Source organism: Delphinapterus leucas, chromosome 3 (assembly GCF_059928025.1).
Source record: "Delphinapterus leucas isolate spDelLeu-1000000601 "Yukka" chromosome 3, BTC_Dleu_Yukka2, whole genome shotgun sequence".
Lineage (NCBI taxonomy): Eukaryota > Metazoa > Chordata > Mammalia > Artiodactyla > Monodontidae > Delphinapterus > Delphinapterus leucas.
Genome location: NC_143131.1, coordinates 156,864,015 through 156,891,833, shown reverse-complemented (window position 1 = coordinate 156,891,833; position 27,819 = coordinate 156,864,015). Strand labels below are relative to the sequence as shown.

General features: G+C 59.2%; 1 protein-coding gene across 1 annotated transcript; it reads right to left on the bottom strand.

The window, feature by feature from the left end:
* Positions 1-636: 636 nt before the first annotated feature.
* On the bottom strand, positions 637-23,702 carry LOC111169842 (netrin receptor UNC5A). Its single transcript, XM_089908601.1, has 16 exons — positions 23,603-23,702; positions 15,725-15,946; positions 9,961-10,104; positions 9,608-9,711; positions 9,266-9,491; positions 8,427-8,594; positions 7,679-7,843; positions 6,442-6,630; positions 6,034-6,336; positions 3,180-3,267; positions 2,786-2,909; positions 2,380-2,613; positions 2,101-2,250; positions 1,852-2,016; positions 1,043-1,221; positions 637-802 (listed from the first exon to the last, which is right to left on the bottom strand). The coding sequence occupies exons 1-16, from the start codon at positions 23,700-23,702 to the stop codon at positions 637-639; spliced, it is 2,727 nt and encodes a 908-aa protein (XP_089764727.1).
* Between the last annotated feature and the right edge of the window lie 4,117 nt (positions 23,703-27,819).

Sequence of the window (27,819 nt, the reverse complement as noted above, 5' to 3'; positions counted from 1 at the left end):
GAGGCAGATGTGGACTGACACCGGGCGTGAGAGACGTGAGCAGCCTCCAGGTGTACAGCATGAGATGCATGTGTGGGGGGATGCATGTGACAGGAGCACACGGGACATGCATGGGCACATGCCCGTGTGGTAGTTGTGTGCCTGAATCCAGGGGCTGCCCCCTGTGCAGCTGTGGCCCTCAGTCCCACAGGCTTGGAGCCAGGCCCCTCAGATGTGCCCCTACCCAGCAGGCACAGAAATGTTTGCATAAGGTCCAGCTCAGGCAGGAGCTCCGGGGGCCACGTCCCGAGCCCATCGTGTGCATGTATGCCCGTGTGTATGCGGCCCCCTGGCTGGGGCAGGAGGAGAGGTAGCATCACACGCACATACACACACACAGATGGGCTGGGGCCAGCCCGGGCTCCAGGCACTGTCCACCCTGGGCCCCGGGCAGAGTCGGAGCAGGTGGCAGTGCCAGCCCGGCCAGGCAGGCCATGGAGGGGAAGGAGTGCGGGCAGGGTCTGAAGGGCCAGTGTTAGGGGATAGCGTCTGCCAGGAGGGGGCCTGTCCACACAGCTCTCCCCGGTGGTGGCTTCTGCCTGTCCCTGGCGGGTGCCAAAGCTGGTGAGAGTGTAGGCTTTGTGGGCCTCGCCGGCCTCAGCATTCGGCCTCTGACACTGTGAAGAGGCCAGCATCTGGCTGGCCAAGTCCGGCCACTGCTGCAGCCAGCTGGCTGAGGTTGCCGTTGGGGAAGTGCCGCGCCTCCCACAGGTTGAGGATCATGGCTGTGGGGCTGGGCTTGGAGGCAAAGAAGCTGAGATGGCTGCAGAAGGGAGGGGAGCCCGTCAGTGGCCTGGCTTCCCTCAGGCTGCTGCCTCTACCCTCCTAGACCACCCAAGGACAGGGCCTCCCCTCACTCAGCCAAGGGGATGCCCCAGCTGCTGGTGGCTGGGGCACAGGCCCCAGAGTGTGTCTTGTCCACTGCCCCCCCCCCACCATCCTCTCCACCCAGGCTGGACTGCAGGTGGCCTTCACAGCCCCTCCCTGCCCATCTCCCACCCACCTGTCCAGGTGGAGTTTCTGGGCCAGAGTCCGCCAGTCGGCACCCCGGCTACAGGGTGGATCCAGGCTGGTAATGATCTTCTGCCGAATGAGGAAGGGGATCTTGAAGGCACTGGGGCCCACTAGGGCTGGGAGCCCCCCTTCACTCTCCAGGGCCAGCAGCTCAGCGAATCTCGTGTCCTGGAAGTGGGGAGGGGTGGAGGTAACCGTTACAACTTGCCCAGCCCAGCCCACTGCTACCTCACACTGGGGGAATGCCTGGACCACCTCAGGGCATGGGGACAGCGTGGGCACTGTTGCTTCCCGGTGGGCCAGGGCCCTGCTCACTGGAGCACTCAGGTGCAGTGACCTGCCCACAGTCACACAGCCAATGAGCAGAGGAACCTTCTGACCTCATTCTCCTTCCCACCCCATCACTCCTCCCTACGTCACCTCTGCCACCCTCTGCTGACCAGCAGAACTCTGCTGATCACTCAGAACTCACTGCTGTCCTCTCACTGCCTCTGTCCTCCACACTCAGTTCCCTCATTGCTGCCTGTCTAACTCTTACTCATCCTTCCAGGCCCAGTAAAAGTCCCTCCTCAGGGAAGTCCTCCGAGGTCCCCAGGCCAGCTCCATCTCCCCCTCCTCTCCCTGCTGCTCCCATCTCCTCCTCCCCAAGTCCAACAGCATCTGTCTGCATCTGTCTACATGTGCATCTGCACCTCCCTCCCTGGGAGACCTGGAGGGAGCTGCCAAGCGGTTTCTAGGAGGTGGGCTTGGTGGCAGGGTAGGCCCAGTGGGGGAGCACATTATGGCAGTGCTGCCCACCTTGGTGATGTTGAAGTTGATGTTGAAGCTCTGCCCGTCGCCCTCCACCTGCCATACCCACACCTTGCAGGCCAGGTCGCTGGTGCTGGGGCTGACGCGCTCCAAGGTGAAGGTACAGTGCAGGTACTGCTGTGTACCATTCCAGATGTGATAAAAGGGGATCTCCTGGGGGTGGGGGGTGACAGAGAGGTGGCATCAGGTGTGCCCAGCTCAGGTGTGCCCAGCTCCAAGCACCTTGAGCGCCCGCACCTGGTAGCTGACGAGGAGCTTGCTCTTCCACAGGGAGCTGGGCACGTCATGGATGGACAGGCGCAGGTTGTGGTAACTGTCCTTGAAGTGCAGGATGCGGGGCTCCTGGATCAGCTGTCCTCCCAGCTGCTTCTCCAGCTGCACCACCTCCTGCAGTGCCCCAGGTGTCAGCCAGGCCTGGCGGCTGGGAGCGCCGCTCTCTACTGGCCCCTCCCTAGGGCCAGGGGTGGTCAGCCGTCAGAGCCGGCCTCCCTGTGGCAGGGTGGGGCTGGAAGGTACCTTGAGTGCATCGTGGGTGTCATGCAGGCAGTAGACTCGGATGTTGTACTCGAGGGAGGTGCAGGCCACGGGGGCAAACAGAAGCAGCTTGAGGCGCTTGGCCGCGGCCACGCTGAGAGCCTCTCCCACCAGTGCGAATCGGCCCAACTGCTCCGTGAAGACATAGCAGGCGCCAGCCTCCAGCTGGCAGTAGTAGAGGTGGGAGGGCGCCTCCTCGCCGAGGTGCAGCACATCCTGCAGGCAGGGCCTGGTGGGTCAGCTCGCAGCCAACCACAGCTCTGAGGAGTGGCCGGAGACTGGTTGGGGGGGGCCGTGGCTCAAGGGCCAGGCAGGAAGCCAGACACCACCCTGAGCTTGGGGGGTGGGGGGGTGGGGTGGGGGGATGGGGAGGAGGCTTGGGGCTCACCTCCCAGCTGCCTTCGCAGGACTGCTTTTTGAGGTGCAGGCTCCAGCTCTCGGGGCTGGGCTCCCCACAGTGGTCCATGGCGAGGATGACTGGCCGGGTGAGCAGGACTCCGGGGGGCCCACAGCTAACGATGGGACTCAGCAGGGTCTGACAGCCGGCTAGGGGCAACCTCAAGTGGGGAAATATGGGTGGGAAGGGAAAGGCATCAGTGGGCCACCCTGGGACCCTGGGGTTAGGGGCTGTGGAGCTGGGTGGAGCTTAGGAGCCCCTCTTCCCCTGCCCTCCCTCGGGCCAGGCCAGACCAGGCCCAATAGTGGGGTGGGCAGGGGCGTCGCGGTGGCAGCAGGAAAGGACAGGACCCGCCCAGTCCCAGCAGCAGGGCCCATGCCCGCACCTCACATCCTCCGGCTTGTGCAGCGTGAGGTAGACCTCGTAGATCTTTCCTCGGGGTATGGCGTCCGGGGGGATGAGGAGGCTGACGCCTGTGACAGAGCGGGGGGACAGCCGGGGCTTACCAGGGCTGCAGAGACACCGAGCACCTCACTCCGCCAGTCCCCCCCTGAGCCTCCCTCTGAGGACTGACCGGCGCCAGCCTGGCCTGGGAACAGAAGTGCCACTGGGACTGCCAGGCTGGCCAACCACCCGCACAGGCATGAAGCTGAGTCAGGGAGACCCCAAGAGCGGCTGAGGGAACTCAGGTGGGAAATGCTTGCCTAGTTAGCTTGGGCACAGAAAACTCTGGAACCCCCAGGTACACTGTACCTACCTGCCCCATCATCCACTTAAAACCTTCCCTGCCTCCAGGGTAAAGTCCAGCTCCTTGGCTGGATATTTAAGGCCCTTGGCCTGTGGGCCTAGCCTGTGCTGCGTACTTGGCTGTTCTGGAGCCACCACCCTCAGTGTGCCTCTGAGTGCTCCACCCTCCTGGCCTGCTCAAGTTCCTCCTCTCTCCCTCGGCTTGGCCACCTCTGGGTGGGCACCCCACCTCTGGTGACTTTGCTCCCTGTTGGGCAGTGGCCCCCTGCAGGTGGGGCTGGGGCCTTTAACAATCTTGCCTACTTTGGTAGCCCTCTCTAGTCTGGGTGCCATTGCACACACGTCCTGTCTGGCTGATTTGCCTTTGTCTCAGCGTCTTGCAGGGGCAGCATCAGAAAGCATCTGCTGGGGGAGAGGTGGTTCCAGGGGAGAGGCAGGGGGCAGGCCACGGTGAGGCCAGGGGCTGGGGAGTCACTCTGGGGATGGCAAGGAGCGGTCCTGCCCCACCTCCCTGCCCTTTTAGGACAGAGAGCCCCTATATCAGGAGGGGCCTCAGAGGCTCATGACAGGGAGAGGGGAAGAAATTCTATGGCTATCCCACCAAGTCCAAAAGCATATGCGTGCTCTCCAGAGTGGGCAGCTCTGAGGTGGGGTGGCTGGAATATCACAACTTCCCAGCAACTGAAGCCCAGGAGAGAGAGGGAAGCCAGTGGTGGTGTACTTGCAGCTACTGCTCCCTTCTCTATCCTGTGCTGCCTCCTGGTACCGGCTGCCAGGGTTGGTGACAGTCTCGGTGATCCACGTGTGAATGCTCGCTGTGGCGGGGGTACTACCCTCACTCAAATACTCATTCAGTGAATGCTAATGCTGAGTACTCAGGAAGGTGGGGAAAACCATGAGCCCTGCTCTCATGAAGCATTCAGTCCGCGGGGAGACAGATAAGTGGACGGGAGCAAAGGATGCTGGGTGTTGGGGGAGAGCAGGGTGGAGCACAGCCCACCTGGCCACTCGCCCCACCAGGGGAGTGAAGGGTGCATGATCACTGAGCGCCCACTGTGCGCCTGCCTTTTTCTAAGAGCTTGACATGGACCATCTCACCTCATCATCTTAGCAGCCATGTGAGGGGGACATGAGGCATAAAGGGACAGCTACCAGACCCGAAGGAGAAGTAGCAGTTAAGCTAGTGGATGGGGGCAGAGAGACGGCATGTACAAAGGGCAGCCCAGTGTATTTGGGTTCATGAGAGCCCACCGTGGCTGCCAAGTGCAGGAGAAATGTGCATGGGAGGAGAGGCCACTGCAGCTGGCCACGGGGGATGAGTCCTTGTGGTTTTGTCATGTGGGCTTTGAAGGGAAAAGTGGAAGCCCCAGAAAGGGACATGATCAAGTGTGGCTCTAGTGAGTAAATGCTTGGAGCTGTGACTCAGACGAGAGGTAGGTGTGGTGGCCTAGCCCAGGAGAGGCAGCAGGAAAGACAAGCAGGAGGATGCAGGAGCATTTGAGGAGAAAGAATGATGGGATCAGTGTGTGAATGAAGCTGGTGTGAAGGTGAGGGGGGAAAGTGAAGAAGGGCAGGAGGCCAAGGTGACCCCTAGTTTCTGTCTTGAGCAACTCGACTGTGCCATGCCTGAGGAAGAGAAAACTGGGAAGGAGGAGGTTCTGGGGGAGGGTGGGAGACGGTGCTGTTTTAGGCATGAGGAATCTGAGGTGCTGTGAGACATCCAGATGGAGCTGTCCAGGAGGCAGCTGGGTGTACGATTCTGTCACCCAGGAGAACTGTGGCTGGGGATGGAGGAATGGGAGTGATCTGCACAGACATGGCGATTAAAGCCATGGAGTGGGTGAGATCACTTGGGAAGAGGGCGCCAGGGTTGGGGGTGGGGGGCGTGCTCTGAGGAACACCTACATTTAGGGAGCAGGCACCAGGAGCAGCTGCAGAGGAACAAGGAAGTCAGGGCCATGTGGGGTCACCTAAACCGAGGAAATAGAGAATTTCAGGGTGGGAGAGGGGAGACACACCAGAGGCTGTGGCGCTTTCCCGAAAGATGACCATCAAAAGGGTCTGTGGATTCTCTATGAAGGTGTCTCTGAGACCCTGTCCCAGGGGTTTCGGTGAGGTGGTAGGTGGAGGAGCCCCTGTCCAGGCATTTTTCCTCTGCTATCTCTCCACTAGTTCCCCAGATCCCTGGGGCCTAGGGCCCGGCACACACAGGCTGGTTGGCTGTGTAAATGAATGGACAGTAGTCCTGTGTCCTTGGGCAACAGAGGGAGATAGCTCTGGCCTCAGCCTCAGTGCCAGCCCCACTGCCAGCCAAGACTGGATCCTCTCCAAAACTCTATCCTCTTTCCTTGCTGGGCTGGCTCAGCCCTCGGGGTGAGGCTGAGAGGTATAGGAGGAACATCAAGGCTGTCCCGGTCCCGTCCTCCTCCAAGAGGGACACATGCTAGTCTTGTCTCTTAGAGCTCCCTGGGGCACTCTAGGGTCCTTCCCACCTGTATTAGGGATCATCAGCCGGCCCCCAAGGAAGTTGAAGGTCCCATAGGCCATGTTGCTGGAGCCGCGGGGCAGGGAGCGGAAGTAATTCTGGGTGGAGAGGCGGGAGACGAAGTCCTCAGCCTCGGAAGTGGGTGAGCTGTGGTGCAGCGTGTGGCGGCCGCCACCCAGCGGGCTGAGCAGGTGCCCGTTGGTGAGCTGGAACTTGGGGCTGGGCCCATCTTGCCGGGGACACAGACTGCCCTGGTAGGTGGTCGTAGTGGTGCTGAGGTCTGGCTGGATGGTGAGCAGATGGGGATTGTCTGCAAGGATCAGACAGACTTAGAGAGTGGCACGGGGGGCAGCCCTGTCTGGGCGGCCCTTGGCATGGGGGTCCGGCACGAGTGCTGGGGACAGGGGCACCCCACCTGCTTTGCTGGGCTTGATGCTGACGGGCTGGAAGCCTGAGGTGAGAATGGATGAGTCGGCCACATCCGAGTCCAGTCCCTCCTTCTTGCGGCAGTACACAAGAATAAGGACGAGCAGCAGCAGGAGGAGGCACACGGCCACGGCTATGAGGCCCACGTAGAGCGCCACGTCCTCTGGGCCGGAAGCAGCTGTGGGAGAGAGTGCAGGCTTGGGAGGGGTAGGGTGCAGGAGGCCGGGAAGGAGAGGTCAGCGGTCTACACCCCAGGAGGATGCGGCCTCCACTTCTTGGGCATCAGCACCAGTGGAGCAGCAGACGCTGGCAGCAGGGAGCATGGAATCGGCACACATGCATTCCAGTCCTGCATCTGCCACCACCTTGCTGTGTCTCTCTGAGCAAATTGCAACCCTCATGAGCTCAATTCATGTTGAAGTTGCTGCTGATGGAGAATGGAGGAGGGGAAGAGCCACTTTCCTGGGTGGCCTGGAACCAGGCTGCTAGGCTGAACCTGCTCTTCTGGGGCCCAGGGCAGCTGAGACTGAGGGTGAGCTCCTAGGATCCCCAAAGCAGGGGATCTGCTTTCTGGGGAGGTGGGGGGGAGGGTCTGCCATTCTGGTTCCTGGCCAGTCCCTGGGCCAGGAGCAGGGGTGCTAGGGCTCTTCTCCTTGTCTGCCTCCCACAGGCCTGGGGCAGGGCTGAGGAGAGAGTGATTGACTGTCTGGAGGAAACTATATTGATTTTAGAAGGGCTTTGCATAATGGAAGAAATGTCCATCAGAAAGGAATTGACACAGATAATCAGGTTTTTAATTGAAAGAATGGGGGAGGGTGTGTCCTAGAGACAAAATCCAACAGAGATCTTTAATTGTTAGTTATGGCCTTGTAATTAACAGGCCTCACAAGTCTGGTGTCCCCACAGGACTTGTGTGTGCACTTGGGGGAGGGGCGGAGGTAAAACTGCAGGAGAAGACAAGAAGGGGGTTGGGAGATGATCCCAGAGGCCAGGTGTGCACAGTAAAATCTCCAAATGTATGCATGTCTCAGGGCAGGTATGGGAGGTATTGGGGTATATGTGGGCACATGTTGGGTGTGTTAGGGATGGGGTTCCCCAAGGTCCTGAGCTTTGAATAGGGGGTGCAGCCTGTGGCAGGGGACTGATCCCTTAGCCACCACCTCCCGGGGGCAGGGCCGGGCCAATCCTGGCAAACTCAAGAGGACTCCCGGGTGGAGAGGACTCACTGTGCACGCAGAGGTCACTGGTACAATTGCGGGTGTCCAGGTCAGTGCCTCGGCACTCCTCACCTCCGTTGCGGGGTGCTGGGTCAGAGCACTCACGGCTCCGCCAGTGGGTGCAGTCGAGCCCACAGGCCGACCACTTGCTCCACGGGCTCCAGCTGCCATCCACTAGATGCGAGACAGACATGGACAGAGAAGAGATGGCGTGGTCAGCCCAGGGAGCCAGTCCAGGCCATCTGCCAGTGTGGCCCCACTGGGAGTCCGGACCTGGTGCAATGTCAGGGCTAGGGCCAAGCCTGCCAGGCTGCAAGCCCTCTGGTGTCCAGCGGGCCTGGATGATGCATGCTAATGACAAAAGGCACGATGACGCTGGGCCTGCTTGGTTCTACCCACACCGCGGGCCATCCTGGCCCTGGGGACCAGTGAGGGCACTTGGTCGCACAATGACCCTCTGATCCCAGGCACAGGTGGTTCTGCAGCACCAGGCTGGGGCCTGCCCCACACTGACTGTACCTGTCCTGACTGCACCTTAGATCCTGTGACTCAGCCCCTCTGCTGAGGCTGGGCCTGGACACAGACTGAGCCCTGCCTCCGATCACACTGAAACCCATCCTGGCCTCAGACTGTGAGCCTGGCCCTGCGTGCGGGTGGGTGGGATGGAGCCATGGGGAGCAGGCTGGTGGGCACGATGGAGCCAGGGCACGGAGATGGCGTGGTGAAGAGCGATGCGGGAGGCGGCAGCCGCTGGTACCTGGGCACAGGGTGGCGCAGGCTGTTTTCTGGACATTCTGCCCCTCACAGAAGGCGCCCCCGTTGAGAGGCGCCGGGTTGGTGCAGCTCCGGCTCCTTTTCTGCCAGCCACGCCCACAGCTGGCGCTGCAGACGGACCACTCGGTCCACGTCGACCACCCACCGTTCACTGGCCGGACAGAGAAGGACTGGGGTCAGGGAGCGGGGGCTTCCTCAGACACACTGGCCCAGGGGCCAGGGCAGGAGGACAGAGGGGCTGTGAGCTGGAAACGGGCAGGCTACAGCTGTGTTGAGAGAGAGGCCCTGGAGGGGAGACCATGCTTCTGCCCATTGCCCCCAGGGCCTGGCAGCACCCGCTCCACAGCCCCTTCTCCCTGTGGGCACCAGCCCTAGCTACAACTCCCATGTTCCTCCAACCCAAACCCCAGCCTTTCACGGGGGTTACTCCCGCACCCCTCCCTCTTTCTGCTCCTGGGGGTGCCCAGGTCGCTCTACTTCCTACCCCGGGGACACAGGAGTACAGGCTGTGGTCTGTCACTTTCCTAGACTCCCATCCTGTCCACTCATCTCCTTCTGCACAATGGCCTCCTGCCCACAAGTAAGCCAAGGGATGGTCCAGCCACAGATGACCATCAACCTGCCCCCCATCTCCACCCAGATATCCCCTTGGCTCCCTGACAGCCACAGTAAGCCCTCTCCCTGTCCTTCCCAGTCAGGCCACGGTTTGGCTTGCCTGGTCCTGGCTCTGCAGGGAGCCAGCCACATGTGGTTGCCCTGAAGGCAGCCCCAGTGCCTCTCCTATGCCCGGAGCCCTTCTGCCCCACCAGCACCGGGGCCCACCGTAGACGATGACAGCAGCGGAGGCGCTGCGGCGACGAGCTACGATGTTCTTGGCCACGCAGGTGTAGTTGGCCGTGTCGGCCAGGCGGGCCTGTCGCACCACCAGGCTATGCTCCCGCGTGATGTACACATTGGGGTCCAGGGATGGGTCCACCAGGTCCTCGTTCCGGAGCCACTCCACCTGGGGGAGGGAGCCATGCCACTGTACTACCTGACTATGCTGGCCCTGCCAGGAGCGAGAGTGGCCCCTGGGGTGGGGGATCAGCCTGGAGGGGTGGGCAGGCGGGACTCGAGACCTGGGAGCACTGCCCACCTGTGGAGTGGCACTGGAGCCCTGCTCACCTCAGCTGGGGGGATGCCCTCTGGCGGGCGGCAGGGCAGCACGATGCCCTGCTCCAGGGACACCTCCTTGGCCAGCGGCTCCTGCTCAAAGTTCTTGCGCAAATCTGGGGGAAGAACAAGAGTGTCCTCCAGGCTGAGTGCCTCACGCCAGGTCAGCCTGGCTGACCCTGTCCCCTGGTCCTGCAGGGGCCATGGCACATGCCAGAAGGAAGTGTCAAGTGCCCAGGGGGATGTGGGGGTGGCTGGGCAGCGTCCATAGGCACTCCCTCCACCCATCAAGGCAGGATCTGAGGATTTCTGATGAGCCCTCCTCCCCCAGTGACACCCTAGGGCCACCTCCGCCCTGGACTCACAGGCAATGCGGATGTAGGCCTTCTGACTCTTGGTGGTGCCCGAGGAGCTCCACGCCACGCACTGGCACCAGTACTCCTCCAGCCCAAACACCTTCTCCACCTGCTGCCTCGAGACATTGATGCGGACCTCCATGGCAGGCAGTCCTGAGGGTGGAGGGGTGGGTAGCAAGGGCCGGGGCCATGCCTAGCCCCCAGGCCTCTCTGTCCAGTCCCCTGCCGGGCCCCTGCACCACCATAGTCCTCCCTCTGCTCAGCAGGAGAGCGGACGGACTGGGGGGGGCGGGGCAATGCTCTGCCTGGAGGGAACACTGGGGGGGCTCAGTGGGAGTCCCTTTATATCACCTGAAGGTCAAGAGTGGGTGCTTAGCACTTCCATTCATTATACTTTGTTACCCTTTGTTACCCAAGGCCTGTCTCCCTGGAGTCACTTACAAAAATATCACTACAGGAGCTTCCTGTTGTTTCAGAGACAAGGGCACAGAGGAGCTTTGGGCAACAGGGGCTGGCAGAGGAGGTGGGGCAGATAGGCTAGCCCTGGGACCTTTGTGGGTTAAAAAAAAGGGTAAGGAGCTATCTGGCTCACCTCCTGGGGTTAGTAGGTACATCCTGATGAGTGATAATATAATAACAGCTATTAACAAGATAATTACAGTGATTATGTTGTATGATAATAGACCCCTGGGGCTTAGTAAGGGTTTCCCATGTGCTGGCTTATCTTTTTCAATCTGCTCTCTTGGAGGTATTGCTCCCACTCCGTGGATGAGGAAACAGAGGCTCCGAGAGGCAGTGACTTGCCATAGGCGTCCAGGGCTGTCTGCTGTCTGAATCCAGAGTATGTTCAGAGTGCTCAGAATCCAAGGCGTGCGAGGGGTTCACCGGAGGAGGGTGCTGGGGGTGCCCATCCCACAGGGAGAAATGTTGGCGAGGGGGAGGGGGCAGCTCATAGAGGGGAAGCTGGCCTGTGATGGGTGGCCGGGACCCTCTCTACCTTGAATGGACTGGGCTGGAGGAAACACCTCTCAAGGATGGACACAGTGCCCCCATGTCTGCCACACCCAGAACCAGGTGTGGGGCATCTGGGGAGGGTCCAGATTTCTGAGGACCCAGGAGGGGGAATACCAGTCCTCCTCCAGGCCCCTGGCCCTCAGACAAAACAGTGTCCCCAGGAGTAAGAAAAGACTTTCCAATTTTTCCTCCTCCTGACCCCAATTTCCCTTGGGTCATTGGCTTATCAGAAAGAGGGAGAGAGGCTGGTGTTTCCATTGTTAACAGAGAAATTCAATTAGGGCTGCATTGCAGGAGGAGCCGCCGCCAGGCTGAGCAGGCAAGCCAGGAGGCTGTTTTCTGTCTTAATTTCTCTAACGTGTCTTTCCCTGACCCCTGCCCAGACCCCTCCTCATGAGTCTCTCCGGCTCCCACACTGGGCTCCCAGATTTTCCTATCCCTCACCCCTGCCCTCCCCGTGAGTTCTCGCAGGATTTGGGGGGTGTGTATCACCTCTGGCTGAGGTCACAATCACTGGGCTAGATCCCTCCATTCTGGGCACTGCCTACCCCATCCTCTAAGGCACTGGATGTGTGCATTCTAGTGGTGTGGGATGAGGGCTGAGAAGCGAGAAAGGGTCCCTTACAGGGTCTGTGCATAGGAGAGGGGCCCTGGGCACCAGCCAGCTGTCAAGCACACAGATTCTTGGAGCATCTGAGAAGGAGCTGTGCACATACTTGGGGGTAGAGACAGGGTCCTCCCTCTCAGCCTTTGGGGTTAGTGGTGGGAGACCTCCAGAACATTCTGAACTGGATTCTTTTCCTCTCCTGGGTGGACAGGTCTATGGATGGACTGCTCCATCCCCCATGGTGGTGGGGGGAGCTCATGCACCACCCAGGCAGCTCAGCTCAGGGAGAACAGCACTAAATTTAAGTGCTCCTGGGACCTCCTTGGTGGTCCAGTGGTTAAGAATCTGCCTTCCAATGCAGGCGATGCGGGTTCCATCCTTGGTTGGGGAACTAAGATCCCACATGTCTCGGGGCAACTAAGCCTGTGCGCCGCAACTACTGAGCCTGTGCGCTGCAACGAAAGATCCCGAGTGCCTCTACGAAGATCCTGCGTGCTGCAACTATTTGGCTGCAACAGCCAAGTAAATAAATAAATATTAGAAAAAAATCTTAAAAAAAAAAAATTTAAGTGCTCCTATTTCTTTTTCCCTGTCTCCTCCACACTTCTGTCCTGCCATCTCATCTCCTTCTTGCTGCCACGAATAAGGGCCAGGTTTGTCCATGAGGTCTAGATCCAGGCAGTGCCCTTGAGCCCCACAGGCTCTGGGAGGTGGGGAGACCCAGAGCCTGCCCTTCTGGCCCTTGAAATGAGGGGCTGTGCCCTCCCTGCTGCAGGTCAATGAGCAGCCTGGCTCCTGGGAGCAGTTTCTGGGCACGGCTGTGTCCGCACCTGCCTGGTAAATGTGAGCAGATGCTAGCCTTGGGGAGGGATGGGAGGATGTAGGGGTCCCTGCTGGCCCAGGCCTAGGAGCGTATCGGGTGTGTGCTGGCGTGTGAGTGCCGTGGGCGTGTGGGGAGGCCCTGGTGTGGGCATGCTGAGGGTTTCTGGGAGGTGGGGGGGGGGGTAGGGGGCTCTGAGGGCAAGTGAGGGCTTAGGGTACCTTCTTACCAAACTGCTTCTAATAACCAGTCAGTTTGTTTAATACATGATAAATTACACTCCCAGACCAGACTCCAATGCTTGGTTTTGCAAATTTCCAGCTTTTACACTATCAGTGGGTTTGGGTTCAAGAGATTTCAGGCTTTGGTCCCCTCCCCCTGGCCTTCTGGATGGGGAATGGGGACGAGCAAGGGGGAGATCAGGTACTCTCTCCTGGGGTGTCCACCCTGCCATCCCCACCCCCATGCAGAAATGGGTGGGGCTTCAGATTTGGGCTGACCTCTGACCCCATCATACCTGCCTGACCACAGAGCATTCCTGGCTCAGGGTCTTGGGTCTGTGTGTAGCATGGTGGTGCCGCCCATGGCCTGGGCATCTGTTTGTGGGTAAGTGAGAAGCCTATCTCTTTGCCTCAAAGCACTCAATGGCTTTGGGTTGAGAAGTCAATAAGATCAATGAAAATTCAGATTTGCAGGCCACGGGAGGCCTGAGGTTGGATGCTCAGAGCAGGAGGGGGCCCTGGTGGCTATGGGGACTTGTCCCCGTGAGCTCTGCTCTCTGCCTGGCTTTGAAGGGAGCAAGGCCAGGAGAGCCTGTTGGGGAATGTGGGCTGAGGGCTGGCCTGGCCTGTGACTGCTATGTAGGCAAGAGCCTGGGTCTCAGCCAAGCCATGGATTCCAGACCTCGTGATGGCAGGAGACAAGGAGGGGTATATGTGGGAAGCCAGGAAGGGGAGGTGTGAGCAGTTTGGGGCTGGCGTGGCACCTTCCAAGAGGTTCCAGGACAGGCTCTCAAGGCTGTGGGGAGACAGGTCTCTGGCTGTGGCTTGCTCTTCCTCACCTGTCCTTTCCTTGGGGGACCTACCTCAGCAGCAGGAGGACTCATAATGCTGCAAAGTGGTGCTGGGCCCTAGGCATGGGGTAGGGAGAGAGGAAAGACCTGGAGCTGGGCTCCACCTGGGTGTGAGAGATCTCACAGCTTCCCCCACCAAGGGGGGCCATCCTCATCCCCATTTTACAGAGGAGGAAACTGAGGCCCAGGGAGGGAAGGGGGGCTTGCCGCAGAGGGCACCAACCCCATGCATTCCCCTCCTGAGAGTGGGAGGCAGAGCTGGATCACCTGCACCAAGAGCCTTGTGGGCTAAATTCTTAGCACCTCACCGAGGCCTGGCACAGAGCAGGTGCTCAGTTAAGACCTGAGGACTGCAAGGAGGACGCTGCCAGCAGCAGGTGTGTGTAAGGCCAGGACAATGCAGGGCTCAAGGACCTGGGCAAGAATCACTCACTAGGGGGCTGACACTTGGGGGGAAGAAGACCAGCACCTGGTGACCCTGGCAGGGGAGGATGGGGTGTGACTTCTGTGGACCAGAATGCCTGGTTGGAGCCCTGGATGAGTCAGAGCCATCTGTAATAGGACAGGCTGGCTCTGAGAACTAAATCACACGCTGATGAAACTCAGGGCTCGTCTGCTCACATCTGGGTTCTTGTGAGAGCTTCCGAGTTCACCAGGGCAGGGCCCCCTCCTCCAGTCTCCCTCTGCCTGGCACCAGCTTCCCACAGTGCAAGTGTGGCTGCAGCTTCCTCGTCTTGCCGACCACCCCCCCGACCCCCACTTCTGCCGCTCCAAACCTGGGCCTCTGGCCAGCCTCCCATTCCCTGCATTTGTCCTTTGGCCTGATAAACAGTCATTCCAGCTGGTTTTAAGACTGAGGTTGGATGTTATCACCCCACCCCACCCCCACTCCGGGAATCCTTCCTGGGCTGCCCAGTCCCTCCCACCAGGAGCATGGGCCACCCCTCTGGGCCTGTGGTCCCCTGCCTGCCCTTGGCATCAGTGTGAGCTGTTCTGGGTGCCACCTGCTTGCCCCTGCGACTCAGGCCTCACTCAAGTGGCCATACTGGGCAGAGGGTCTGTGGGCTGTATGTCTCAGGCTGGCTGAGCCTCAGTGGGAAGGGGCTCAGGACTTGACCTGAGGGCTCATCATGTGTGTGGGCTCCACAAAGCATCAAGGCAAAGGGGTAAGAAATGAGCTTAACTGGGGTCCAGTTAGCGAGGAGGAGAGGCTGTTAGCTCTGCCGGCCTGCTCTCGGGGAGCATGGGAACCCAAACAATGGCTCTCTGCCCCCATCCCCACTGCCTACTGCCTAAGGCCAGGGCTGGAGGTGGGGAATGAGGTGTCCCACAGAAGGGGCACTTCTTGGGTCTGCCTCTCCTGTCAGCCCCCCACACTGGCTCCGAGTGTCACCCATAGCTCTGGTCATGTCACTCGGTAGCTTGAAATCCCATAGGACTGTGACCTCACTCCAGAGCCGGACGGGTGAGGCTCCTGGATGGCACCACTGCCTGCTGCACACACTCCACACCCTCCCTGCTAAGCCTCGACCCGCACGCCGGCCCATCTGCCTCCAGGGTTTTGCTTGTGCTGTGTCCCTTTCTGGGGGTGCCTGGGACGCCCTTCTCCTCTTCTCGCCCTGACCAGGTTTACATATCACCTTCCCCGAGGAGCCTCCCTGGGCAGCCACAGATCCCAGAACTCAATGAGAGGTCACTGTGCTGCCCCCATCTCCGTGGGGCTGTGTCTCCGGCTCAAGGGTGGGTGCTCAGGGAACGTGCCAACGAACGGACCAACGAATGAACCAACAGATGCACAAAGAAAACAATCACGGAATGTGAGGTCCGTGATCTCTTCCATCATCTGGGATCCACTCTTTTCAAACCTTTCTCTGTTGGCACCACTTGCCAGGCTGCCTCTGGGTCTGCCTGGGCTCAGATGCAGTGGCAGGGTCCCGCCCCTCCCCCAACCCACAGAGCTCCCTGGGGCATTTTGGGGGGCTTCCCTTTTACTCACTCCCCCACCAAGTGATGAAGTCTTGTGAGGGTGGGCCTCCCAGGGAAGGCCTTGGTGTGTACACAGTGGGTCCCAGGTGTGGGAGTCCTGCCTCTCCTGGGGACCTGGGGTGGTGCACACAGAGTGGTTAGTTTCACCCCGGCCTCGGCTCACAGGCACGCAGCAGGGGCAATGGCAGGCCCCTCTCTGGGCCTCCATTGCCTCTGAGTCTGAGACTCGCTCCCCCTTCGAGTGACCCCGCCTGGCACCCCAGCCTGGTCTCACCGCTGCTCCCATCCATGCTGCGCTCGATCACGTGGTCCACCTGGCGCACCCACTCCCCGTTGCACTTGAAGAAGATTTGCGTGGCGGGCATGGCCTTGCACACCAGCAGTACCGGCTTGTTCTTGACGATGTACACGTCCTCAGGCTCCACCAGGAAGTGGGGAAGCAGGTCTGGGTTAGAGCCGGGCACCGGGTTGGCCACTGTGGCACTCTGCTGGGCCCCTGCAGCAGAAGCAAAGGGGGCAGGTGAGCTGGGGCCTCTGCTGGACTTGCGGGGCCCTCCCGGGGCTACCTGCCTGTTCAGGGGCTGGGACCGAGCCAAGAGGAGGCAGCCAGTGGGGCCAGGCTCTGCCACTTCCAGCCCAGCAGGCTGGGCTGCTGAATGCCTCCCTTAAACTTCAGTGTCCCCTTCCATAAAATAGGGGAAGAAGCAGCCCCCTGTGGAGACAAATACGGAAGTGCCAGCACACAGCAGTGGTCAGGGCTCATTACCACGCTGGTAGAAGTTTAGGGATCTGGTGAGGCAGCCCACTGCCCTGGAAGGCCCCGGGGGTGGGGGTGTGGGGTGTGGGTGGAGCAGAGGGGTGGGGAGTGGGGGGGGGGTTGGGGGGAGAGAGGGAGGGAGGGAGAGGGCCCTGGGCAGCCTGGGGCTAGGGAGGGCAGGAGTCCCTTCCTCTGGTGCCCTGGCTGCCTCAGGGGCTGCTTCCGGGTTGCTCCCCATTCCTGGCCCCTGCATGTAGTAGGTGCTGAGAAAATACCAAGTGAATGAAGGAGGGGAGGAGGCTGTGACGAGTGCAGATGTGAGGGGTGTTGGTGGCAGTGCTACAGGAGAGGCCCCCAGGAGGGGTGACTTGGGGTGAGCCTGGGCTGCTGGGTGGGTCCCGGGGAGGGTGGGAGCCAGGAGGGTGTGTCTGGGAGCCTCAGGGGCCCGGCCCATGTCCCACCCTTCAAGGAGACCAGAATATGGGTTTCCTCCTAATTTTAACTGCAAACCACAGCCATCCCACAAGTCATTTGTTGCTAATTACACAGGTAATTGGCTCTGAGGCTTTGGTGGAGGTAACCCCCCAGAGCAGTCTGACCATCTGCTCCACCGGCAGGACCCTTGAGAGGGTGGGGAGGGGCGGGGTGGGGGGGGGAGTGGGAGGATGGAGAGTTGGGGCACCCTCAGCCTCCACACCCACCAAACAGGCCCCTGACGGCCTGGCCTCTCTCAGGGCTGCAGTGATTTCCCCCAACACACACTCACAGCCAACAGGGGGCTCTGGACATAAAGAGGGAAAAGCTTGGGCTTCAGAGACCCATCTGCTCCCTGCTAGTGGTGACCTTAGGCAGGTTACCCATTTTGTTGTCTATGACATCTATGGAGGTCCTGTCTGCCCCATGGGGGAGTCTGGAGGTGCCTCACGCAGTCGGCCTCCTGGCTCCACTACCTCCTTACGGGCAGCCCAAAACCCATGGAGGGCTTCTAACAGGGAGGCCTGGCTCCTCGGGCCCAGGGGGGCATCCACGCTGCCCCTTCTCTCTTGCTTGCACAGGGACCCTCTCTTTCCAATGTGGGAGTCTGCCCTCTCCACCCCAAGACTGTGATTTTGGGGAGGGGATCTGTGCCTGGTCCTGTAGGCACCGGGTGGGTGAGCTGGGAATGTCTGCAGAGGCTGAGAAACCTGGTGTGACTTCAGTTAACCCCTGCTTGTTTCCTTGCCTGCAAAATGGGGGATGGTACCCAATTCTTAGGGCTATCATGAGGATGAAGTGAAAAAAGGCCCAGTGCTCGGAAAATGTTGGCTGCTATCCATACCCAGTGCTTTTGCACTGACAATGCTCCTTCAGTAACTCTCCTAGCAATCTCTTCAGGGGTGGGGACTGATGAGGAAACTGAGGCACAGAGCCAGCAGGTGTCTTGCCCTCCGTGTCTGCAGCAGTGGGCTCATCCACCCCTCCTCCTCCCACCCTGGCCTCTCCCCAGCCTCTCTCCCCGCTACCCCCTGCACTTTCTGCTGCTCCGTAAGGAAGGCTAAGCTGCCAGGGAACCACACTTGCAGTTGGGAAGACAAGCTCCCCTTGTCCCGCCCTGCCCCATCCTGAACCACTTCCATGGGGCTCTGCCAGTCCTTGGGTCTCCGTTTTAGGCTGAGGAAGGTGGGGATGCAGGCAGAGGGGAGGAGCCATCTAGTCATCTTACAGGTGTGGAATCTGAGGCCTGAGGGAGAAGTCACTTCCCCAGCCCTGCAGCTCCAGCCCTGGACTCTGGGGGGCCCACATCCTGACCCTTTTTTATGACATTCACTTGTCACTCAGCCGCCCTGACCCAGGCAGCGGGCTCAGCCGGGGCAAGGCTGAGCTGGGCTCAGACCTCCCAAGGTCTGGAGAAGGGTGGGCTCCCAAGTGTGGGCCTGGTAGGTCCAGGAGCCTCTCTAGACACTTCCTGGGGAAGCCACGGCATCTCTGCAGACCCCAGGGCTGCACAGAGGAGGGCTAAGCTTGACCCCTGAGCAGGGCCCACAGGGGGCTGGGGGCAGGCATCACAGGCTCCAAAAGGGCATGCGAGACCTCAGCGTCAGCCTCCAGGCCTGCCCGCGCCTTGCCTCACAGGGGCTCAGTGTGACGGCCTGTGTCTGATTACTGGCTGGAAGCTGGGTAGGCAGGGGTCCCAGCTGGGGGTATGGGCAGGGAGAGGGCACATGGACCCCCCCGACTTCCCTATCGATCACCGCGCCAAGCACTGCTCGTGTCAGCCGCCCGCTGAACCCAGCACAATCCCTCATGTCTGCATTTAACTGCTAATGAAAAATAAATGTACTGTGACCAATAAGGGACATAGCTCACTTCTCCTGGGCCTCCGCCACGCCACGCTGGCATGGTCTCCCCTCCCCATTCCCCTGGGGGGGCATTTATTGGGTGGACCCAGGGGCCCCCTCCAGGCTGCAGTTATGACCGCTGGCAAGGACACTCTAAGGCCATGGGTGGGGGCAAATTCAGCCCCTCTTGGGGCTGCTGGAAGCTTCCTGGGTGGCCAGAGCTGGCTTCCCCTCCCTCTGGCCCCTTCGCCCACTACATGACCTCCACCCTTGTGGTCGGCACCTGCAACCCCCCTCACCGTCCCAGTTAGGTCTCTCACTGGGACTAAAGCACAGTGAGAGCCTTGGGTCTCTCCCTCTCCACGTTGCAGGCCACTAGCATGAGCTATCTTTCCCTTTGACATGAAACCCTGTGCTTGTCTATCAAAGATAACAGCAAGCAGTGCATGCTCAGTGTCAAATGATATATGATGTTTTCAAAAGGGCACGGACTCTAGTTCACTGCAGTCACCACCACTCCCTAATGCCCCCTTTCTCCCTGCCGGCACTTTCCTACCTTCTCCTCAGGGCCCAGTTCTATCGTCACTTCTTCTGAAAGAGGACTCCCCCACCTCACTCTCTCAGGAAACCACACATGCCATTTCGCCCCCTCTGCATCTAGGACCTGTCCTCACTGGTTCTATAGCTCTTATCACAGGTGAAGCAAGCATGTGGCTGAGGCCTGCCCAGCTCGAGGCTGCCTAGAGCTGGTGTTGGTGAATGGGGACTTGGATTTGGGTGCCTACTTCTGCTTCCTTCTGGCTGTGAGGTGATGAGCATGGGAGGAAGGCTTTGCAAAGCAGATGCACTGGGGCTGTGGGGGAGCAGGCAGGGGCAGGGCCCGCTGGCCACACAGGCCCTGCTGTATCCCGAACTCCACCCTCCAGCTCGCCAGAAGCTCCGTCCGCCACAGCCTCGCCAAGTCTCTCTTACTTGCCCAGCTGCCCTCTTGGAATTCAGTTAGAAGACTTCTTTCATTTACTAGCAGATCCCTGAGAACTTGGTCACTGAGAACTGCCGATGGGGCTGTATGGACGCTCAGGGCTTGAAGTGGGAACCCCATTCCCAGTGAGCCTTGGGGCTGGCCAGCTGGCCCCCGCCTGTCTCAGGAGGGCACTGGCTGCCCAGTCAGCCCCAGCCGGCACCCCTGCTCTGGCTGCCCATGAAGGGTGGGAGCCCCAATCCTAGCAGTCCCCACCTACAGTGTCTTCTTAGGGATAGCAAGGGAGACCACGTCGTGTGTAAGAGTGTGTGTGTGTGTGTGTGAGAGAGAGGGTGTGTGTGTGTCTATGTAGGGAGGCTGGGGGCTAGAGGGGAATAAGAGACCCCTGGGTAATGGGCCTTGGCCACAGCTGAGCCTGGGACAAATGCTACCTTCTCCTTCCCCTCTCATGGTGCTCTTATGACCTGAAATGTATTCATTCACTCATTCTTGCATTCATTCAGTGAATACTTATTGAGTGCCAGGAACTGTTCTGGGATTTTGCAGTGAGCAAGACAGACACATCCTCTGCTCTCAAACACTTTCATTCAAAATGGAGAAGCAAAAGAAAATAGAGGATTCAGAAGCTGCCAAGTGTTCTGAAGCAGGTAAAAAGGGGTGCTACTTCATAAAGGGTGTGGGTGCAAGGGCTCTAGAGTGGAAGAGGGCTTGGGGCAGGTTCCTCTGTTGAGGTGATGTCTAAGTAGACCCCTGAGGGCCAAGGCCAGGAGGAAAAGCATTTTAGGAGGAGGGAACAGCAGAGGCTGTCAGACAGGAAGCAGCCGGGTTTGTTGTTAGGACAGCGAGGAGGGTGGCCAGGGCAGAGGGAGTGCAGGGGAGACGAGCAGGAGGTGAGTCAGAGAGGGAGCAGCGGCCTGATCTTGGAGTTTTATTGGGAAGGGGTGAAGAGCATCTGGGGGGCTGTGTGCAGAGGAATGCTGAGATCTCCCTGCGTGAGGAATGGGTGGAGGGAGGCAGGGGTGGCAGTGGAGAATTGGATGGGGAGGCATTCTGTGGAGTGGACCATGGTAGGCCTGTCCCATGAGGTCTATCTGGGAACTCCCACCCAGACATCCAGTCTCAGCCAACAAGCCACCTCCTCCAGGAGGCCTTCTTGGATCCATACTCTTTGTCACTTTGCCCCTGTGCCCACGCTGTCCCCTAAGCCTTCCTCCAGGGTACATGCCATATTCAGGACTGGGCACGCTGCCTCCTCCTCCACTAGACTGTGAACTTGCTCGGAGCAGGAGCCCAGGTCTGACCTGGATACTGATGGAGTGTTTGTTGAGTGACTGAATGACCACCCCCTTTTTTCCCTTGAACTTCAGAAGATTTGCCTGAGGGTTGCCCCCTTCACTCTTGTCCTGCAGGGAGACCCAGAGAGAGCTCAGAGAGGCCCACAGGCAGAGTTGTGGGCAGGGAGAGGCTCTGTGCTCCAGCCTGCCCTCCGCCATCCCCCAACATGCTGCTGCTCTGAGGTTGAGCCCCCCTTTTCTCACCTGCAGCCTGGGATGATAAGGCCTACTCGTGTAACTCTGAGGCCCAGGGTGGGTGTGAAAGTGCTTTCAAATGTTTTATTTTTCAAAGCACCATGAAAATATGAGGTGTGATTAATCAAGCTATTAATGAACTCGTGTTTTCTGAGTGAGGACTCAGTCTCACAGAGCAGGGTAGGAGCGCTGGGGGCAGGGTGTCATCTGGCCTCACTCAGCTGGGAGTAGTGAGCACTGCTTCTCAAGAACAGCCGTGCCAAGCCCCTGTCCATAACTTGACAGGGGCTTGACAGGGTCTCCTTTTTATCCCTCCAACAGCCCCGGTCTGTGTCAATGGCAAAGGGGAGGGGCAGCAAGCCCCTGCTTTCGCTACTTCCCTGAGAAATGTTCTGGAGTTGAAGTGGGGTGGAGGAGAGAGAGGGGGCTGGGGGCCTGGCAGCCTCTGTCTTTCTCTTCCTGGCTGTCCACCCAGCATTGCACCCCCTCACCCCTGGGCACCTATGCTCCCAGTCTCCCTGGCTCCCTGGCCTGGAGATGTGCATTTGGTCGGTCCGCTTGGGGCCTGGGTATCCTGCTCCACAGGCCCAGGCGGGGAGAGGAGAGTCCACAGGATGGCGCACCACGCCCTTCACCTGGCATTCGAGGCTCTACTGGCCCAGGGCCTGACCTGTTACCTGGCCTTGCCTCTAGGGCCTCCCTTCAAGTATGTAGGATGGCATCTAGACTACTTGCAATTCTGCAAAGGCTTGTGCGTACTCTGGGACCCTGCCTCCCTCCCGCGTCTGGCTAACAGTACCCGCTTTTCTGCAGGGAATGCCTGGCCCTCACCCTACTCAGTCCATACAGTCATTCGGTCCTGGTGGGCTGACCCCATCTCTGGCCCCAGAGGTAGGTATACTACACTGACTAGTTCCCAGACAGGAAGGTCACCCCATCCCCATAGATGGGACTTCGGGATTTGGGTTGGGCTGCTGGGAAGAGAGAACCTCTCTTTCTGCTGGGCTAGTCCTGAAGGCTTTGCAGGCCATAGGAGGCCAAGTGAAAGGGGAGGCCATCCACGGGTCTGAAGCAGGGGCTTGGAGAATGGAGACAGCCAGGGAAGAAAGAGGTTGACTCCTCGCTGTGTTGAAAGCCTGGGATTCCCAAGAAGCCAGAAGGCAGAGCTACCCCTGGATTCCTTTCTTTGCCTAAAGCTAGCTGGAATGAGGATCCTTTCATTGCGTTGATCTACGCCCCCCATCTGCTCTCTGCCTGGGTGACTTCTACTTGTCCTTCAAGGCCTGCTCAAACACCCCCTCCCCCAGGAAGCCTTCCCTGACCCCCAGACAGAGCTGGCTACACCTCCCCTGAGCTCCCACAGCCCCTGGCCGAACTCACCTCAGTACCTCCCACATCATATGGTCACCATTTATGAATCTGTCTCCCCATGCAAACTGTCAGTGCCTTGAGGGCAGGGACTGAATGGTGACGTCTCTCCCAACCCTTGAGCATCCCCAGAGCCTAGCCAGGGACTGATACATAGCGAGTGTCCAGCGAGTGTTTGTTGAATGAAGGTTGAATATCATTACCTTGACTGGGACCAGAGCCCAGAAAGGAGGGCTGAAAGAGGGGGGACACACACTCAAACTTGGCTGGGAGCCAGCTCTGTTTACCTTCCAATCAAGCCATCGATCAATTCTAGAAACACCCGTGCTGGACCGTGGGGAGGTGGACCAAGGGGACTGTGGAGAGGCTCATGTGCAGGGTTGAGGGGAGACAGAGGGGGCTGGGAGCCATGGCCACAATGGTGGGGGACAGAGGGGGTGCAGACACACAGAGGAATGGGGATTTGTGCCTTCCTGCCCATCTACACCCCTGTGGCCTGAGACGGCTTCATTATCATTTTTAAAATGTGGGCCTTCCCTGGTGGCGCAGTGGTTAAGAATCCGCCTGCCAATGCAGGGGACATGGGTTCGAGCCCTGGTCTGGGAATATCCCACATGCCACGTAGCAACTAAGCCCTTGCGGCACAACTACTGGGCCTGCGCTCTAGAGCCTGCGAGCCACAACTCCTTAAGCCTGTGCGCCTAGAGCCCGTGCTCTGCAACAAGAGAAGCCACTGCAATGAGAAGCCCGCGCACCACAACAAAGAGTAGCCCCCACTCACCGCAACTACAGAAAGCCCGCCCGCCGCAACGAAGACCCAACGCAGCCAAAACTAACAAAAAAAATGATGAGGGAGCTTCACTAGGAGGCTCTGATAAGCAGGGTTGAAATCTGCATTTGCTGTTGGAGACACACAGAGAGCGGCGGGGTGGAGGAATGGTGGGCAGGAGGTCCCAAGACGACAGATCTGGGGGCTACACGAAGAAACCTGAGGTTCCAGGTGGCAGCTCAGAGGCGTGGACCTGCCTGGAGCCAGAGCAAGCTGGGGGGTGCGCCCCAGAATTCTTCCAAATCCATCACGTAAAAAACTCTGCTCTGCCCACCAGCTGCTTCCGAGGCTCACCGACTGCTGCAGACTCCTATGCTGTCCCTTGTTTCTTGAGCCTCAGTTTCCTCATTTGGGGCAAATAGCACTGACCCAGCCCCAGGATGAGGTGGGTCAGGAACGACATCCTGCCCAGGGCCTCCAGGCGTCCACCAGTGCTTCTCTTCTTTCGCTTCCCGGCCCCATGGTCCATCCCTCAGTCATTTGTCTCCCTGGCTGTTGCTCCAAACATCTCAGGACTTCTGGGAGGGAAGGGACAGGTCTGAGCCCAGGCTCTTCCGCCCCAGCGCACAGTCAGTGAACAAGGGAAAGGATGGCTGCAGGCCCTCCTGTCAGGGAGCACGCAGGAGGTGGAGGTGGCAAGGTGGGGTGACAGCCCCTCACGGTGTCCCTTGGAAGGGAGGGCCGCTCCCCTGACCCGTGCTCACACACAGACGTGAGCGGCACTCCGGTTTCTATGGTAACGTGCACGAAAGTGTCACAGAAGCGGCAGCCACCTCCCCAAGATCGGAGGAAAGTCACCCTCTTCCCCAGTGGGCTCCAGGGGCCTGGTCACAAGGACAGACACAGGCGTCACGAGGAGGACATGCAGACAGGCTGAACTGCAAAGAACAAGGCGGTTGGGGCTGGGCACGCTGCCACCTCACCCGTGTGGCTTGTCCTCTGGCATCTGCACTCAGGTGACTTCTACCTGCCCCTCATTTCACAGACAAGGAACATGAAGCTCACGACTTGCCTAAGGTCACACAGACACAGAGGGCAGGTATGCTCTCCACGCCTCCTGGCCCAGGCCAGCCTAGGGCAGGAGTTATGGGCCTTTCCTGGACCAAGGTCTGGCCCCACCCACCCCACCACCCCTTGCTCACTTGGCTTACCTGCTGACCCTTCTCTGCTTCTTAAATCCTCCAAGCTCATCCCACCCCAGGGCTTTTGCACTTGCTCTGCCTACAATATGCTGCCCCCTGCTCTTCCACAGCTGGCCCCCTCTAAACCCTCAGGTCTCAGCTTCAACTTTCTTTCCTCCAACAGGCCCTCCTTGACTGCCGTGTCTGAAGTAGGCCCTTCTTTTGTGTGGTTTTTTTTTTTTTTTGACCGTGCCAAGCGGCTTGCGGGATCTTATTTCCCTGACCAGGGATCAAACCCATACCCCTACAGTGGAAGTGTGGAGTCTTAACCACTGGACCGCCAGGGAAGTCCCTGCAGTAGGCCCTTCTAACTCAGCAATGCCTCCCTTTCCCAGTCTATTTTCCTCATAGCACTCACCGCTATGTGAAGTCATCTTGTTTGTGTACTTGTTTGCTGGTTATTGTCTAGGTCCCCTTCCCCTGAAACGTGTCATGACAGCAGCTTGTCTTGTTCTCAGCTATAGTCCCAGGCCTGGCGCATAGTAGGTGTTTGATAAACATGTGCTGAATTCATGAATGAACAAACTCGGTCTTCCAACTCTATGCCCAGAGCCCACACTGGGCGCCACACTCCTGCCACTGCTAAGAGCCCCTAAACCCACCAGTGAAGGGGACTTAGAAACTATCAGGATGCCCAGGGAGAGAGTGCTTGATGGGGGGGACAGGCTCCAGGGAACCCCTCCCAGGTCCCCTTCTGGCCGCAGGGCCTTGCTTTGGACCAGAGAAATAGTTAATAAAGCTGAGGCTTAAATAAGCATTTGATTAACAAACGATAAAATAGCTATTGTGTCCCTGAATTAAGCTGTAATTGTGGCTGATAATTGGCTGGTTAGAATTTAATAAGCTGCAATTAAATAGAATGGAATCCAGGGTAATTATGTGGTCGCACAGCCCAGAGAGAACCAGGGAAGGAAGCCTTTTTCCTGCTTTGGAATCTTCTGCTGGTGCAGTGTGTGTGCTGTGGGTGTTTCTGGTGGTGGTGTGTGTGTGCACGGCAGGCCTCCTCCACTTTTCACCTGGAAGAGGCGGGCAGGTGGGTGCTGGCCCAGCCCCCTCACCACTGCTCGGCAGGAGATCATCACGCAAGCTCTGAGCCCTGCCAGGGCCTGTGGCAGCTCCAGCTGAAAGAGACATAAAAGGATCCCTGGCACAGTTCCCTGCAGGGTGGGAGGCCGTGGGAGGGTGGCCAGAAGGGCACTGGGAACACGGGGGAGGCAGGCAGGCAGGGAGAGGGTCTGCCTGCCTTCCTAATGAGAAAACTGGGGCTCAGAGAGGGAAAGAACTTGCTCAAGGTCACACAGTGATCAGCGACCGGGCTGGGCAAGATTTTCAGGTTGCCTTGTATCGAGGGTAATTCTGAGTGGCCAGGAGGCTGGAGGACACTTCCCTCTCCCCACCACCCCTTGCCAGCTCCCAAGGCATCCCTCCCCATTTCCATCCTTCACCAGGTAAATACACAGGCTAAGTAAGGATGGTGCAACTGTTCCACACATGCACCCTTAAGACAAGCTGCCCCCCATGCTCCCATTTCCCTCTCCCATGGCCGGCCTGCCCGCCGGAGGCCCTGGTGGCTGCAGAGCTCCCTGGTGTCTCAGCCTGGCACAGCTATCCCTGCTCCCAGCCCAGGTGTGGCCCCCACAAGTCCAAGGGGATAATGAACAACACTGCTCAGCCACCATTTATGACCCCATCAGCACTTTTACAATGTTGCCAGCAATTAATTTAATTAAGGACCCTGTCCTGGATATGCTGGCATTTCATATTTCACTGTAAACCAGTGTGAGCCCGGCCTGAGCAGGGGCCAGGGGTGGTCCAGGAGCGGCAGCTCTGCTCCCCGGCTGGGCTCAGCTCAGGGTGCACAGGGCAAGGCAGTCGCACCCCTCCTCCCGGGATGGAGCCCAGAGACAAAAGGGGGGCCACCCAGAGGGAGGCCACCCAGTGATCTGCCCTCGGCCGGTGGGAGACACTGCCCACAACCCCAGCCAGCACGAGCACAGGCACACAGGCTCACACACACACGTGCACATGTGCACACATGCTCACGCATGCATACACCCATACACAGTCATACCATGATAATAGTGGCGAACTTTACATGGATTGTCTCATTTGACCCTCATGACAATTCTAGGAGCCAAACTATTTTAAACCTCCAACGTCCAGGTGAAGAAACTGAGGTGGGGACAGGTGAAGTAAGTGGTGAGTGATGGATTCCTACCCAGGCTGACTACTGTGTCCCACGCCCTTAACCAGGTCACACTGGTTCAGCAAATGTGCTGGACACGAGCCACACAGCAGTGCCCAAGCCAGACTCATGTCCCTGCCCTATGGAGCGTCCAGTGGCCACAGCCCGACCTGGGAAGTCCTGGGCACAGTGTCCCAGAATTACGCTCGCCACACCAGTGCTCGGGCATTTGTGGGCACACACACCAAATCCCCTGGGAACACACGTGCACACCAGCACTGCTCACTCTCCTCTGGGCTAAATCTGGCCAGGGCGGCTGATGCCCTCACTAGGATGGTGACCCTGTAGCCACAGGTCACCTACAGGACCTACAGGAAAACCCCGTACCAGATCCAGCTCCTACCAGCAGTGGTGGCGGCCGGGAGCAACCGCAGCTCCTCCCCTGTCCCTTGTCCACGCAGCAGCTTGGCTGTGCTCTGCCCTCTCCTGGGGCCCCTGTTTCCATAGCTCCTCACCTTCCCACAAGCTCCTGCTCTCCAGCTAGGGCCCCTCATCCCCCCTCGCAGCTGAGCTGCATCCGACATTTTCCCTGCCTCTGGGTGCCCCACAACCTCACCCCGGGCACTTCCCAGGCTGGGCTCGGGAGCTCCCCCAAACTTCCTGCTCCCAGAGCTGACACTCAGCGGGAGTCTCAGAGCTGCTGGGCCTTCTCACCTCCTCACCATCCACTATTCTATCACCCCCAGCCTCTCTCCCACCCACTCCCTCCTCTCTTGCACTTTGGGGGCTACCCCCCACCTCCAGCCCCCGAAACTTGTCCTCCTGGGACCACCTCCCGGCTTTGGTACCATCAACAATGCCACCACAGTGCTATTTCTAGAAAGAAAATCTGATCCCATCCTTCAAGCCCTGCAACGGTTCCCACTGACCACAGGGTAAAGGTCGGTTCCCCATACACCCCACATGCCCCTGCACACCCGATGTAGCAGCCTCATCTCTTGGCACCAGCCTATACCCAGCAGTCAGCTCAGCGCATCCACTAATCCCCTCTCCCAGCATGCCCAGACCCCGCCCCCACCCCAACTTTCCCCTGTACCTGCAGGGCACCCCAGACACCCCAATGTCCCCCAGCCCTGTTAACTGATAACTCAAGGTGTCACCTCCTCCGGACACCCTCTCCAGCTCCTCTCTGCATAGGGGCTGCACTGCCCCTCCTCCGG

Excerpts from the sequence above, each read along its gene's own strand:
- LOC111169842 (XM_089908601.1), bottom strand. The coding sequence starts at position 23,702 with ATGGACCATGGGGCCGGGAAGCGAAAGAAGAGAAGCACTGGTGGACGC. Across the intron at positions 6,631-7,678 it reads CAGTGACCTCTGCGTGCACA|CTGCTTCCGGCCCAGAGGAC; the intron begins GTGAGTCCTCTC and ends TCTCTCCCACAG. Across the intron at positions 2,017-2,100 it reads AGCTCCTCGTCAGCTACCAG|GAGATCCCCTTTTATCACAT; the intron begins GTGCGGGCGCTC and ends CCCCACCCCCAG.